General features: G+C 40.0%; 1 protein-coding gene across 4 annotated transcripts in view; it reads right to left on the bottom strand.

Moving 5' to 3' along the window:
- Nucleotides 1–14313, bottom strand: part of LUZP2 (leucine zipper protein 2) — a 1401083-nt gene extending 1386770 nt beyond the window's left edge. For all 4 annotated transcript variants that reach the window (XM_073659432.1, XM_073659433.1, XM_073659434.1 and 1 more), the window contains exon 1: nucleotides 13927–14313. In XM_073659432.1, the coding sequence (XP_073515533.1) occupies nucleotides 13927–13991 (65 nt within the window). In that variant the 5' untranslated portion in view covers nucleotides 13992–14313. The remainder of the gene's footprint in view (nucleotides 1–13926) is intronic.
- Between the last annotated feature and the right edge of the window lie 2777 nt (nucleotides 14314–17090).

Here is a 17090-nt window from a genome sequence, read left to right as displayed (position 1 = left end):
CAGTCATAGAGGAGCATCAAGAGCAGCTACAGTCACTGCTTAGTACACACTGAGTGGCGACTGTAAACATGCCCAGGCACTTTGGTTGACAGACGATTCTGCACCGCATTCATGACTCTGCCGCTTACACTTCTGTAAGAAATGACTGAAGCAATGCCAGCACGCCTGTATGACTCAAAGCCGGCGGCTCCTGGGAAGAAAGAAGTTAATTTTCTCCAGGTAGCAGCTCTTTTAGTGCAAAGGCCAGATAGTTTTGTAACACTAATAACATGCAGATTAACCTTGTATCTGCTGGTTTAAAGTGTTTGAGAACATCACAGGTTCTCTTTAACCCTAAGTACTTTTTTAATTTTTTTCATTGTGGTTTCTGATTTTTCTTTTTCATTATTTACTTAACTTATTCTTTCTTTTGCACATAGAACTAGGAAGTAGTACTTTACCGTAACCATCCTTATCAGCTGTGAAACTAAAATTCTGTCCCAAGGTCGCAGGTTGCTCATGGAGATGAGTGCAATCCTCACTCTGTGACCACTTCAAATTTGTTTTACATCCATAAGCCATATTATATTTAGTCCAGTGTCCCTGAAGGGAGTTCTACCAGATAATTCAGTAAAATTACTATAGATCTGTTTTTAATAACAAAATGTAAAAAGAATGTAAAAGCAAGAAAAACAAAATGAATTAATATAATTTCTATATTTCCCAAGGTGCATGCTTATCTTACTTACATATTAAAAAGAATTGGAAATAACACAGTGTTTTTACCTAATTTCTTGTGTAATTATATTGCGGCGTAATTACTTTTAACCATATATGACTGGGACAAGCATAGCATCGAGATGCACTTGGCTGAACAGGTCATCAAAGATGAGACTTGATCACAACGACTTTTTGTGCACAAAAGTGCACAACGACTTTTTCAGTCAGAGTCGCCTTGAATCTACCCAAAAAGTATCACAAACTGCCACAAAAATATGAACATAATGCACAGCAATATATAAACAACTTTGCTGTGCACATCTTCAGTCTTATTGTAATGAGGCTCTGTCAGTGGTCACCTGGAAGCTCTAAAATGGCTACCACGGATAGATTTAGCAAAAGTCTCTCTGTTTACCAGATCCCAGGGGTTGCCCCGGCCTTCACCCTTTAACCCCTGCACAGGGATCCGGACTTAAACAGGGGCCCCTGGGCTGAGGCCACAGAATAAGCTGATGTTTGGTGGTGCAGGCTGGCAGGATTTGTCAGGTAGCCAGGTCAGAACCAAGAGGGCAGGAAAAGTACAAAGTCATCAGACTCAAGAATAGTCAGTAAAATAAGCTGAGGTTAAAACAGGAAACAAATACAGTACCCAGAAGCTGAGCAGACATGATTAAACCAGAGGAGAACATGGCTATATCTGGCAGCTTCCAGTAGTAAGCTGGTAGCTTAAGTAGGGAGTGGTGCTCTCTATTGATGAGCGAGTATGTTCTGTTAACCCTTTTGCCGAGTATGCTCGGGCCGAGCACCGAGTATTTACAACTGCTCGGTGTTATGTTTGAATCACTCCCGTGTGCATGATTTGCGACTGTTTGACAGTTTTATTACGTGTGAGGAATATCTATTTCTTACACATTCCTCACATGTATTAAAGTTGTCAAACAGTCGCAAATCATGCACACGGGAGCGATTTAACCTTATCACCGAGCAGCTGTAAATACTCGGAGCTCGGCCCGAGCATACTCGGCGAAAGGGTTAACAGAACATACTTGCTCATCACTAGTGCTCTCCAATTGGATGGAGCAAAGAGCTGAGAACTCCAGCTGGGCAGCACACACCCATACTGTCAGACTGGACAGCACTGTAGGCCACAGCCACTCTAATCTTGGTGGCTTGATAGGGCCTTCACCATCCAGAGCTTCTCTTTCAGACGAACCTTCTAAAACCAGCGCCGCCTGGAGAAGGAACAGAAGCAGACATTGTAAGAGCAGGTCCTGGAGGAGATTATCACTTATTTTAACTGCATCGGGGTTTGAAAGTTGTGAAGTGGTTAGAAGAAGTAACATTTTCATTCTTCAGGCCGCTTTGTTTAGAAACCATCCATTCTTTATAGTTGAAAAAATACGGAAAAAGACAGAGCAGATGCAATATTGACAGCAAAACCACCAACAAAGAAGCTTCAGGAAAAAGACTGATAACTTTTTCATGAAGAAGCTTTGCTTGTGAAATCCTCGTTGGCTCCACCGTCGGAATAAAGATGTAATGTGCACATACCCTGATGCAGAAATCTTTTACTTTTTCAAAACTGCTACATTTCAGAACCCAGACCAACGAAAATCTATGCTGATAATAAATCTGCTTCTGTTTGCAACAGATATTCAATTGTTCCATTTTGATCATAAATTCCATTTGTCTAAAACGGAAAAGACAAATGGAATTCCTAAATCCAGGTCCAAGCACATCCTTAAGAACCTTGTCAAGATCTGGCTCAACACATGCAAAATTATTCAAAACCTTTTAAAACCCAATGAATCTGCCATATGGACCAAGCCATTTAGTGGGGCTAATAGTAGACAAGTCTTAATCCAGAACGTTATACACTGCTCAAAAAAATAAAGGGAACACTTAAACAACAGAATATAACTTCAAGTAAATCAAACTTCTGTGAAATCAAACTGTCCACTTGGGAAGCAACACTGATTGACAATCAATTTCACATGCTGTTGTGCAAATGGAATAGACAATAGATGGAAGTTATTGGCAATTATCAAGACGCACTCAATAAAGGAGTGGTTCTGTAGGTAGGGACCACAGACCACATCTCAGTACCAATGCTTTCTGGCTGATGTTTTGGTCACTTTTGAATGTTGGCTGTGCTTTCACACTCGTGGTATCATGAGACGGACTCTACAACCCACAGAAGTTGCTCAGGTAGTGCAGCTTATCCAGGATGGCACATCAATTCGAGCTGTGGCAAGAAGGTTTGCTGTGTCTGTCAGCATAGTGTCCAGAGGCTGGAGACAGGCCAGTACACCAGGAGACAAGAAGGGGGCCATAGGAGGGCAACAACCCAGCAGCAGGACCGCTACCCCTGCCTTTGTGCAAGGAGGAACAGTAGGAGCACTGCCAGAGCCCTGCAAAATGACCTCCAGCAGGCCACAAATGTGCATGTGTCTGCACAAACGGTTAGAAACCGACTCCATGAGGGTGGTATGAGGGCCCGACGTCCACGGATGGGGGTTGTGCTCACAGCCCAACACCGTGCAGGATGCTTGGCATTTGCCACAGAACACCATGATTGGCAAAATCGCCACTGGCGCCCTGTGCTCTTCACAGATGAAAGCAGGTTCACACTGAGCACATGTGACAGACTTGACAGAGCCTGGAGACTCCGTGGAGAGCGATCTGCTGCCTGCAACATCCTTCAGCATGACCGGTTTGGAAGTGGGTCAGTAATGGTGTGGGGTGAGATTTCTTTAAAGGGCCGCACAGCCCTCCATGTGCTCGCCAGAGGTAGCCTGACTGCCATTAGGTGCCGAGATGAGATCCTCAGACCCCTTGTGAGACCATATGCTGGTGCGGTTGGCCCTGGGTTCCTCCTAATGCAGGAGAATGCCAGACCTCATGTGGCTGGAGTATGTCAGCAGTTCCTGCAAGATGAAGGCATTGAAGCTATGGACTGACCCGCCCGTTCCCCAGACCTGAATCCGATTGAGCACATCTGGGACATCATGTCTCTGCACCACAGACTGTCCAGGAGTTGATGGATGCTTTAGTTCAGGTCTGGGAGGAGATCCCATAGGAGACCATCCGCAACCTCATCAGGAGCATGCCCAGGCGTTGTAGGGAAGTCATACAGGCACATGGAGGCCACACACAATACTGAGCTTCATTTTGACTTGTTTTAAGGACACTACATCAAAGTAGTATCAGCCTGTAGTATGTTTTTACACTTTAATTTTGGGGATGACTCCAAATCCAGGCCTCCATTGGTTAATAAATTTGATTTCCATTGATGATTTTTGTGTTATTTTGTTGTCAGCACATTCAACCTTGTACAGAACAAAGTATTCAATGAGAATATTTCATTCATTCAGATCTAGGATGTGTTATTTGAGTGTTCCCTTTATTTTTTTGAGCAGTGTATATTCTCCTCCACAAACACACACACCACAACTATTTCCAAAAAAGAATTACAAGTCGATTAGGAATAAAGCTAAACAAAAACTAAGCCTGATTATATTTGTACAGTATATAGGGATTAGCTATTTGGTGGAAGAATGACCATCATCCATGTGAGTAATTAATTATGAATATAAGTTAACTGGTAATACATTCTTAATACATAAACACATTAACCTTTCTTGATGAATTCAATAATCTTCATGAATTGATCGAGGAAAAATAAATTAATTGGTGCTAATTTACTAACAAAAATGTAACAGAATTCTGTCTTAAAGTGAACAAAACTCTGGTGTAATGCCATGTGTGCCACATTTATTGTAAGGCCATAGTCCCACTATCAGCATTTGGTCAGTATTCGGTCAGTATTTTCTCTCAGGAGTGGGAGCCAAAACCAGGTGAGGAACAATCAGAGAAATGTTATAATAGAAACAAGTCACCAATTTATCACCCACTCCTGGTTTGGTTTTTGCTCCCACTCCTGAGAAAAAATACTGGTCAAATACTGATAGTGGGGCCGTGACCTTATAGACACTCTTTGGATCTACGCCTAGAAATGGGGTCTTTGTCAAAGAGGAGTCATAAAATGCACCAGGTTTATTAACAATGTGCACTGTGCACCATTCATTTTCTACAAATAAATATATAAAGGGGGCATTGGAGGTGGCCTAAGGAAGAGAAAAGCAGCTGGTTTCTTGCACAATGCCCCAAATCATCAGTATTATACAGCTTGCATCATTATGATAGATTCTGGCACGTTCTGGTTGTCTCTTCTAAGTTTATACTGTCCTACTTTTACTTGTTACTAATAAATGTGTCCTACTGTGTAATACCCAGTACAGGCCTGAAGGGGGCAGTACACATTTCAGAAATCTAAATAGCACCAGTGCAGGATAGTATGCACCACCTTTATAGTCACCGCTCAGTGTGTCAGCTATTTCTGGAGTGGTCCTTTTAATAGAGAATCAAGCATATAACGCATACAGACACTGTATACTGTAATAAAAATGACATGTTCTGTGGTTTTTAAATAGTGGAATTTCCAGTTGTCAGATCTTAAATCATCTCAATGCCTCTATCTCTAGAGGTTGGATATATGCTATGTACAGTTCACCTTGAAGTATCAGAACACCAGTCTGATGTTCAATTAATATCAGTTTCCCTGCGCCCCTGCTTACATTGTCTCGCCGCTTCCTGCTCGGCTGACCTAGGGCGAGCAAGTTCACAAAGCAGGACAGAATTTTGTATGACATATCTTCTACTGTATGACAAAAGCAGACAGCCGGCCCTGAGAGACATAAATATATGTTCTTGGTAGGAAGGTAAATTTATCTTGAGAAGAATTATTCTTCTTGAGTTCAGTGATACACGTATAAATCAACGACAACAAAGAAAACAGATACAGAATATATATATATATGAATACATAACCGGAGGGAGCGCAGGACACGAAAAAAGAAAGAAAAACGTCTCGTTTCACCTTTCTATGCTTTTGCTATATCATCATTTTCTTGAGTTGTTTTATGTAGTTGAAAAGTTTAATAACCTCCAAAATAATTATTTGATGTCTTGTTGCACAGAAGCTACTACAACAGTAGCCGAATGGAGGATATTATAAAGCAGCAGTGTACAGTGTAGCTGTGAATCCAGTGCTGGGGTTAGATATAACACGAGAAAGAATTAGCATAGTCTCTCTCATTCATTCTCTCTCTCTCTATGCTCCTCCACCTTCATATTCCTCCACTTATACTTATATAGACAGCTGTAATCTGATCCCTCAGTAAACTGGCAGTCTGTCTTGTGTTGAACAACAGATTTATCTCTTATTCAGAGTAAATGATGTATTTGGGAAGGAGAGAAGTGGCTTATAAGTGGAGAAAGAAGTATATTTCTCTGTTAACATATTTTACAAAGCTTCTTATATTTCCTTGTACTATTGATTTATGCAAAGTTTGTTGAAGGGACAGTGACCATTTAAAACTGTGACTATTCTTGTATATCAAGGCTTAACAAAATGTAATTTTCCAGGTCTACTGACCAGACTAAGGTTTCATGCACCTGATCATATTACAGCGTCATACAACCTAGACTATATATTTAGTTATATATAGTCTAGTAGCTCTACCACATCTCTGCATGTTTCTGATTTTCTCTACAGGCATATTGAGGTTTCTTCCATAAGAATGATAAAAAGTGTTTATGCAATGCTCCATCACATGTCATATTATGTAGGTGCTCTATCCCAGAAGAACATTCTGCTGAAACAACCCCATTTTCAGAGAAGCAGACGTAGACGTAGTGTACATTGATGACACACTGATCCAAAACACTGATGACATTGGTTCCATTTTTTTCATGTACGTATTTAAACATGGACGTGTGAATGAGGCCTTAAAAGATCATTCCAGCATTGTTATTTTTTTTATTTTTTCCCTAGCGGTTAGCAATCAGTAATGTATACTCAGTCTTCTGCTGTCTCTAGCGCTGCTCCGATCCCTCTCCGGCATCATGTGGTCTTTCATACAGGCACACCGCAGACCATTACTTCCTTGAGAGCCGTGTTCTTACTCTCATATATTTATATTGAGAAAGTACTACATTTAAAACAAACATAATATTGATATTGCATGGTTAATATGGGTGCAAAGGGCGGAAAACCTCCCAAACAAAAAGCATTAGAAATAAGAAAATATATAAATACAAAGACAAAGCACAATGGCCCCAATTCATCAAGATCAGCGTTGTTCAGGCTGGTCTTGATGAGGAGACGTGCTGGAGTCCGATGCTCCTGGCGCAGGTTTTTAATGAATCAGGAGCGCCTGAAAAGTGGCATACGCCTCTGTGTGCATCTTGCCACAAATCTTACTCCAGTTGGGGACTGGAGTAAGACTTTTGGCAAAGGGAATACCACGGATTACGATAAATTTGATGAGTGGGGATTAACACACCTACAGTATATACCCCCCCCACACACACTTTGTGGCTGAAAATGTTGTGAGAATGCCACACGTCGCAAAATTTTAGCACAGCCACAAGTTGCACCAAAATTTTGAGACTTTTCAAAGTTTTTTATGCCAGAACGTTAAAGCTTTGATGAATTGAGCACACAGACCTTTATAAATCTTTTAAAATTATGTTAAGTTCTTCTATGCACAGGCAGCAGATATGAGCCAACTGATCCGTAATAATCCAAATTTGTGACGAATTTCCACAAAGTTTTGGATTCTAGCGAATATGAAATTCTTTTCGGTTCATCTGACACTAAGGCCGACGTAGACACGTGGGGGGCAACACATGTCATTGACATTGATGACATGCATCACCCCCTACGTGTTCATATGGGACTCTGGTGGAAGAACAGAAGAGACCCGCAGAGAACCAGGGAGCTGCAGCAGAGGAAGCATAAGAAGTTAGTTAAGAGCCTAGGAGAGTTAAGTAAAATCTATTTCTTGCTATTTATATCTCCTTCCCTCCCCTCTGGTTATTATGCTTTGGTGTTTTGCTGCTCAGTGATTGGACGCTATCCCTGTGCTTATGTAGGGGAAGCTGTCAATCACTGATAGACACCGCCCACAGGACACCTAAGCTTAGGGATTTAAGCAAAAAATATACTGCTTCTTTCTTGTATGAATCTTCCCAACTTCTCCTCTTCTGTAACATGTACCCTGCAAATATTTTCCCTATTGGATCAATTACTCAAATTCCTCTTAATTCGCCAGTTTTCTAAAGCTGCTCCTCTACAGTTGTATCAATAATAACAAGACTCGTGAAAAAAAGGTCAAATCCTTATTGATACTAAGGAGTATTAATTTAGTAATTAGCAATCCGGAAGTTTAGGAACTAATCAATTGCCATGGTGTCCTGAGCATTGAATATGCCTGTCAATAGATCTCAGCATTGCAAAACAAAAGCCAATAATTAACCCCACAAAACTGTGAACGCAGAAGAAGACGTAAAGGTATTTAAAGAAGAGCAAGTCTATTTCCAGCTGACGTAGAATCACAGTGACTGTAGTTCTCAGTAATTACCCAGTAAATGTGTTAACACTCTACTGGGGCTTTATACTTGATGGATCACGTCACGTCAAACTCTTTTTTTTTTTCTCAACAAAGTCCATGGAACAACAAACACCCACTATCATAATTTATAACAATGATTGATATGGATTTTTAGCACCACTGGAAGTCGACAAGAAAATAGATTTCACAAGCACCAGGGACTTATGCCGCCTTCCGTAGTTTCACCAAGTACAGTACGCAATTTATAAAATCACTCATCAGAAAAACATCTGCTCTCCCTGCAGTTATTGTCAAACTTCGTAAAGGTTTTATCAATACTGGAGTTTTCACAAATGTTGGAGACTTTTTTATTCTCCAGATTAAGAATTCTTCTTATACATTCCTGTATAGTACTTCACATTAGATTGGTAATCCATTCCACATTGCAGAAAATTCTACTGTTTGCTCCAAAAAGCAAGGGCCTTCAATTTTAAAGCACCACTCAAACGCTGGAGTGGTGCCAATGTAAGGTCCCTGACTCTACTATTATACTTACCAGCTGCCATCTTCTGCTCTTTCCTGCACAGCTCCGGTTCAGGACAACCACATTGAGGCCCCAACTTCTGACTGACCGGAAGTCAGAGGTAAGGGACACAAGTCTATGTAAGTCTACGAGAACCTCGTTCTGGCCTCGCTCTGGCTCTCATAAACTTACATTGAGTGATGACTTCTGCCTCGGTCAGCAGACACTTGAGTGAACCAGCAGGTCACAACCTGAACAAGACAATCGGAGCGGTACTGATAAAAGATAAAGATGCCAGTTGGAGAGTATGATACTAGGGGCAGGGAACCTAGATTAGTGGCACCACTCTAGCGCTGCAGTAAAAAAAAATCACTAGAGTGGTTCTTTAGGGGGGATTTAAAAAGAAAACTCAATTGGATAAATATGGGTTCATGTGAAGTTATAGAAAAAGACAAAAATTTTACTTATTACTAACTATGTTATGTTGAGGAGGCCATGGTTTAACGCATGACAAGTGTAGCCATACTGGTCGAAAAAAAGTCTTTCAGAAACTCAAGGTCAACATTTATTTTGTTGGTTAATTCAAAGAAAACAAGTAATATGGCTACTCTTCCTATAGAAGACCAAGAAGCACTCCAGTAATGTTTTTATTATTTCAGTAGTGGAGTGGTGTCACTAATATTCCTTGCCTCTAGTATTATAATTACCAATCGCTATTCCTGGCGCCACTCCGGTCCCGATCCGTCATCTTGTGACCACAATTTCTGACTGACTGTAATTCAGAGGTAATGGTCACAAGCTCTCAATGTAAGTCTATAAGAGCCCCATTCTGGCCTCTTTCTGGGTCTCATAGACTTATATTGAGAAGGGTCTTCCAGCTTGCCCAGCAAACACTAGAGCGATCCGGCAGGTCACAACCTGCAGAAGACCTACTGGGGATGCACCAATAACAGATGAAGATGGTGGCTGATGAGTATAATACTAGAGGTAGGGAACTTACATCAGTGAAACCTCTCTGGTTATGAAATAAAAAAAACACAAAACTCTGGAGTGGTGCTTGCTTTAACTTCTCAAAAATGACTATGAAAACATAATAGAAAATGCAATATATAGTTTCCTATGATCTGAATGAGTTCTGTTATAATGTTTAAATGCCGTCAGGACTCTTAGAGAAAGACTTCTACCACCCACACAGAGTGACTGACAGCTTTTCTGGAATTTGTGTGTATACTGGGAAATCTGTCAATCAAAATATGTGGGCGGAGGAAGAAGGACTCATAGGACTTCTCTGAGTCCTGGCAACACTTAGAAAGTTTTTTTAAAGTGAAAATACTATATCAAATAATAGAAAACTAAATCCCTCAGCCCAACATAGGAAACCTGTTAAGTACTCTTTAAAAAGTATATTCCTAATAAATAGATAGTAATTTAGTATTTGATTTTGTTAAGCTCCACTCATTTATATAACACAGTTACACAGCACCATGATGTTCTCTGATGCATTTGTACTACCCTGAGTATTATTTTCCTTAGTTTTCCATTATATCTAAAAGGGATGAACCAGGATGATAAGTAACAAGATAGATGAATATAATGATAGAAGCCCGATGCAGTCAGAAGCCTGAAAGCGCAACAGAAGGCAAGACAAAATCGAGATGTTCACGACTACAATGATAATAGTTGTAGCACAAATCTGCATTCTCTTCTCCCCCATTTTGCCATCTTAAACATGAGGAATTGCCACTAGAAAACAACTTTTCATGTGGAAGTTTATACTAACTTTTTATTTTGCTGTCATTTTCAGTAAGTGGATGCGAGCACTTAAAAAAAATCGACTTACGAGAGAAATGACAGTGAAAGAATTAAAGGAGGGATTGAAAAGAATAAAAAAGTTATACAATTTTGAAGATCCAATTTTTTGCTTGCTGCAAGAATAAGAACTTTTATTAGTGCACACAGGTCATGGTTCTATACAAGACATTGGATCACACTCGGTCCAATGGTATTCTATGGGGCCATGCACATGTCAGATATTTTTCCTCAGACCGTGTTGATCCGAGGAAAAAAATCACTGCATGACTGAGTTTGATCCGATATTTGGATAGTACTCGTCCTTGCAAGCAATGAGTTCATTAAAACCATCAGACTGCACTCGGGTGGCATCTGAGTGCAGTTTGATTTCCACGGGCTGACAGAATGGAGAAGATGGAGACAATTTTTTCTCCATCTTCTCCACATCCGAGAGAATCAGATCACACTATGATCAAACTCTGATCTAACATTGACCAGAGTTTGATCAGAGTGTGATTAGCATAATCGGCCCGATTATCTGGAATGAGAGAATACATGGTCATGTGCAGCTGCCCTCACAGTGAGCATTGGAAGATTTCTATTCAATGACAGCAAGCAGGGGTCTTGAAATTCACCATGAACAAATACAAAGACAATATACTTTGTTTACTAGAACTAAAATACCCCTTCAAATGGCTAAAACTATAACACCTATAGTATCAAGATGCAGCCATGTTCATTCATTTTATGGGTTATCTATTATAAAAATTTATACATATTGCTCCAAATACATAATACTTTTATGGAAACAGCAAACTTCAGCCATTTGTGGACTAGGAGTATAGTGTGTTGTGCTGTGCAGTGTTATGTGTGGTGCACCAGATATATGAAGTAGGACACATCCTCCTGCTGATTCTATGGACGGCTTTGTTTGCATACAGACCTTGTGAAATGGCATTGCGATACATGTTAGGATCAGTCATTCAATGTCATATTGATTCAGATTGATTGCACTTTAAATAGCTTGAATTTATATGTACGATCCACTGAGGAAGCATTTTAAATTGAAATGAACTGTCTGATCGGAAAAAATCTGGAGGGGTACTATGGTATTAATGTACAGAATAGGCGCAAGTAGCATACTGTGTGACTACACTACAGCACAATAATAATCTTTGAAGTGCTACATTATCCTACAGAAGTTTAGAATAAGGAAACTGTTCCCTTTATTTATTTTTGTCAGAAATAGCGCCTCTCTTGTTTTCAGGCAGTGTTTGGTATTGCAACTCTGTTACATTGACATTTGTGAGGATAAGTTACTGCACAATAACAGACTTAATCCACGGATAAGCATGGACCTGTTTTTATTTAAAAAAAAATACATATATACCGTATCTATCTATCTACATGTATATATTTTTTATTTTTTAAATAAAAATAGGTCCATATATAAATATTTGTATATATATATATAAATATAAATATATATATATATATATATATATATATATATATATATATATATATATATATATATATATATATATGCATACACATAAATATATATACTATTTATATTTTTATTTTCTTGGATGTGTACATACAGCATGCCTATATATATATCCATGCAAAAATGGAGGCAGCACACAGAGTAGAATAAAGTGATAAGGTTTAATAGCCCATATGGCAACGTTTCGGTCCAAAATTGTGGACCTTTCTCAAGCATGTCACTTTATTCTACTCTGTGTGCTGCCTCCATTTTTGCATGGATATCTAAAGGACTGGTATGTACCTGGGGGGCTTTTTTGCACCAAAAACATAATTTGTGCTGTTTCCTAATTTTTGATTATATATATATATATATATATATATATATATATATATATATATATTATATTATATATGTAATTTTTTTTTTGTATGTGTATATATGGACCTGTTTCATAAAAAAATATAAATATATATATATATATATATATATATATATATATATATGCACACACATATATTTTATATATATATATATATTATTTTTATAAAAACAGATCCTCTTTTGTCCATGGATTATGTCTGATATTGTAACCTATCTTCATAGAGGTGAATGTAGCGGATTGCATTACCAAACACCACCTGAAAACAAGAGTGGCGCTGTTCCTGACAAATATATATATATATATTTTTTTTCCCTAATTGTGAACATCTACTTTAAATGTTATGTCTCCACATTTGTTTACAGCAGTTTGTGGAGCCTGCTGTCGTGTTGGGCTTTCGAGAAGAACTCTAGAAACATTACTGTCCTCTCATCTCTACTTTAGGTGTCTTCTTTTCTGATGATTATCACAATGCTACTTTGCGACCTAGCAGACCTACAGTCACTACAACGTCCTTCCATCACTCCAGGAATATCCCCAAGTCAGTTCATGGCGATACAAAGTGGGACCTGTCAGCTCCGCCACCAGTTTGTCTCCCATGGCTCCAGCCGTTCACATTGACGTGCAATTGTTTTAATGAGATGATGTATAATAGACTGTGGGGCTGGTATAATCCATAGGGGGGGTTAATAAAATCCCAGGATCTGTCCTTGTGGATGTGATTGGTGGAAGGGCAGAGTGAGGGCAGACTGCACGCGGCATGGTGCAGCCACACAGAACAATGACAGATATTGTACTGTCCACTGAACCAACTTTTCATCATTCACCCAGATAAGCCAGACTTTGTATAAGAGAGCGATAATCCAGAAACAGCCTAGAATATCAATGCTACCACTCTCACTGTATTAATAGCACTTTTATACTAAACCCTCCATTGGGCTTGTTAACCTCTTAATGACCAAATAAAGCATATCCAATACATTATGCAGAACCCATGATACCGTATAGCAGAATGCCGCACCAGAACCGAGGCCCAAACCCAATGGTCCTATACATGAAGGCAGCATATTCATCTACATAGTCCTGGCCAACAATACTACAAGCACATGGAACAATAAGAATCAGTACAGCAGTGCCCCAGATCTGTGCCACGCTTCTACCAGGTACCAAACTTAATGGCAAAAAAAATCCAAGAATCAATGGAACTTTGTTAAAGTATTTCCAAAAACCCAACTGCCATTACATAGAAAGCAATTAAAAATCAATTATTATGATGATAATTTGGTCAGTTCTTGGTAACATTGAAACAATGGTTAATTCAGCATCTCCTATACCTAAACACATTGCATAGAATTCAGCCAATTTCTTGAAATGCGTTACAACTTGACCGAAATGCATTAGAACACTTAACCCCTCTAGTGCTGCCCTGCAGAATCCGCTCTGCATGCACATAGCTCTATGAGATCCAGGCAGATCTATCCATGCCATAGAGCCCAGTGTGCTGTAAGACACAGCAATGGTGATGAAAAGCAGCATAGTATCCCACACAACGCTCCCTGATACAAAACATGCTTTCTCTGCTCACCTGGTGCTGAAAACCATAGCAGGCAGTAGAAGAGATAGTAAGTAGCAAGCAGGGATAGATTTCATGCTGCAGCTTCCCTGATCTGTGCTTGGAATTCTTTCCTCCCTCTGTGCCTGGGTATATAGTATAGAAAGCCCTTCCTCAAGGCAGGATGCTCCAGTGGAAAGGATAGCGAAAAAACGCAGACAGACCAACAGACTGGCTAATCAAAGCAACTCTACGCTAGATGCAAGCTCCAAGTGTGATGTCACAGGCAATGGACCTGCTGCTGCAAGGATCCTCGCCTGATAGTCTGTGATTATTCAACACTGTGACTCTATTGATGTCCTCAGGGGGTTGTTATTACCAGCAGTTTAAGTGCCAGCCAGGGAAAAAGGGGAGTGTGCAAGGGGCGCACTTAACTCTTTGCACAATGGCATGTATCAATGTTAATACCCTTTAAATGACGGAGCGTGGCAGAATAATTAGCTCAGGACTCCTTGCCTTGATGGACTTTGAATCCAATTAACCGAAGACACAATTTATTCCGTTTATTTGTTCACAGTCTATGGTCCTATGCGGAAGGTAAATATTAAACAAGTGATGATACATATACATTACCCATGGGATGGTGCGGATAAATAATGGATCACACCGCACATAGATCAATGGCAGGGTGCTGGCATTCTTTGAAAGTGCAAATTGTGCTGGATAGCATTCAGCATGCTGTAAAGAAAGAGGATCTACAGCTCGTGGTGGGAATTGTGCCCTGTGATCATAAACATCAAGACAAAAATTTTTATGAAAAATTGAAATTTGTGAGCAATGCAAATGTATACAATTAGAGGCTGGCACGATTAAATTGCCCCTTGATCGCCATTTATTGAAACATACTGGTAAACTGCGATTAAACTGGAAAAACTACAGCTAAATCAATTTTTGTGGGTGATTTTTGACCCACCTCTTGCAAAAATTATCCTTCACCTTTGTATTTATTTGGTTTACCCAAACCATGGTGAAACACTAAATATGCTTGTGTCGTTACACAAGTGCAATCACTAGAATCTGTCTGATAAAAGAATCAACTTGGAGCAGAATGCCAATGCATTTTCCCACTCCTCTGGCTGCCACCTGGGACTTGTAGTTCTCGCTGCACAGTCACTGACTAACACACTTATATACAGAGGTGTATTCAGCCCCCATCTCCCCACACACACTTAAAAATGAAAAAGGCACCAAAAGCTCACTGCAGAGTTTTATAAAGTGCTCCAAAATGATGCAGTAAATGATTGTTGAAGCATGAAAAGAAAACTCCTAATTTTCCGATTCAGTTAAAAATTTGCTCCATCACCAAATCTTGAAAATATCCCCATTTAGTTGCAAACCTCAAACCTGACAAAGCAATTCAAGATTTTGCCTTTTTTGACTATTTTAGCCCATTGGTTCAATGATTCTGTGACGAGTGGGGCCAGAAGATCGCAGCATCTCGTGACACATACATCTTCACTGGTTATAACTGCTTCAACTTCCTATTAGCTGTTCAGTTTTCCTTCCTCTGTCCTTGCCAGGGTTAATCAGTACTGCTTGTCTCCAGAAGCTCTCCGTCCTGAGTTGTCTCAGCTGTTCTGAGTTCATCACTTCTCTCTGGTTTAAGTACTCTCCTCTAAGCTTTAGTTGTTGCCAGTGATAGCTTGCATCTACCTGGTTTGGAGCTGGAGGAGTGAGCTGAGAAAGGAGCAGGCATATGGTGTTGTTTCAGGAGATATTTGCGTGTAGTTGGATTGGGAGTGAGCCTCCCAATCTCTATTCCTTTTTGGTTTGCTTCACCCTCTCCTTCCCTATTTCCCACTTGAATGTTTTTCTATGATTGCGGTTTTCTTTTATCTCTGTCCGTTTCCCATCAATGTCTTTACGTTTGAGCAGGACTAGCGTTCCTGCTATCCTACTCACTAATCAGGGTGGTACTTAGGGTAAGACCGGGATAGGAACTCTATCGCTGCACAGGGTGAAAGAACCCATCTAGGGACCCTAGGAAGCTCAGGGTGGCGCAGGGAAGGTTTTAGGGGTACCACCTTATGTCCTTCCCGCCACGAAAAACACATTCCCTTTTTATGCTGAACTGCCGAAGGACCGGTGCAACGAGTTGTTTCCCCCAACTGCATGGGTTCCTCAGTGGACTCAGACCTATAATGGCTCATCATAATAATGATCACATTGATGATCATAATAACTATGGAGTCTATGCTATAAACAGACATAAAAAAGCATGGAGGAGACCTGTTGAGCTAAATGCTTATACAACGCCATCATAATCCACAGCGCTTTACAGACATCATCATCACTGTCCTCATTGGAGCTCACAATCTACTTTACATATCTCTACGTCTTTGGAGTGTGGGAGGAAACCAGAGAACCCAGAGGAAACCCACGGAAACATGGGGAGAACATACAAAATGAGCCAGAATATTGACTCTATTTTGGCCATGAAAGTGATTTACATGCCTGACGTTAGATTTATTTTTTTGCTCTTCCCTAAGAGGTTCTAGAATAGAGGTGTGGTTCAGAGAAATGGGATGTGCCTTATAACGTTATAAGACGGTTCAAAATTTGGTTGAATAAGATTAGGCTATTTGTACAAAAATTCGTCTTTGCCAAAATGATTCAGCAAAGTGGTGGCCGTCAGCAGACATTTTTCAGAACCGTAAAATGGCATCACAATGTAAAAAAAAATCTTTACACTCCCATTGCCACTTACTTTTCCAGCTTCCCTGATTCTCACTGTCACCCGTTCGGTCTTCGACACAATTTCAGATCTCCACCACTTGCATTGTATTCTCCAGTCCTCTCACACTGGGTCAGGGATTCCGGATAAAACCATGACACCATGATGTTAGCAGCAGGTTTGAGTAGAACTCTCCTAACATGATTGGCGACAATCTGAAGATGCAGCGAGAATCGGAGAGGTAACATTGAGGAGCGGTGGGGCTGGAGATAAGAGCAGTGAGGCGAGTATCAGTATTTTTTGTACTCCTTACATACTGCATTAAATTTATTATGCTCTGTGGACTGGAGACATCCCATAATAAGGGACATTAAATTTGTGGAGAAACTTCTCCACAAATGAAATGGCCCTAAAAAATCCGAGCGAACATGCAAATTTGAGTTTAAATTTTGCCTGGCCCGCT

Source organism: Phyllobates terribilis, unplaced genomic scaffold, assembly GCF_046119375.1.
Source record: "Phyllobates terribilis strain yellow unplaced genomic scaffold, ASM4611937v1 Scaffold_13__5_contigs__length_258822181, whole genome shotgun sequence".
NCBI classification, from domain to species: Eukaryota; Metazoa; Chordata; class Amphibia; order Anura; family Dendrobatidae; genus Phyllobates; species Phyllobates terribilis.
Note: the sequence above shows the minus strand (reverse complement) of the source record. Positions and strands in the feature narration are given on the sequence as shown.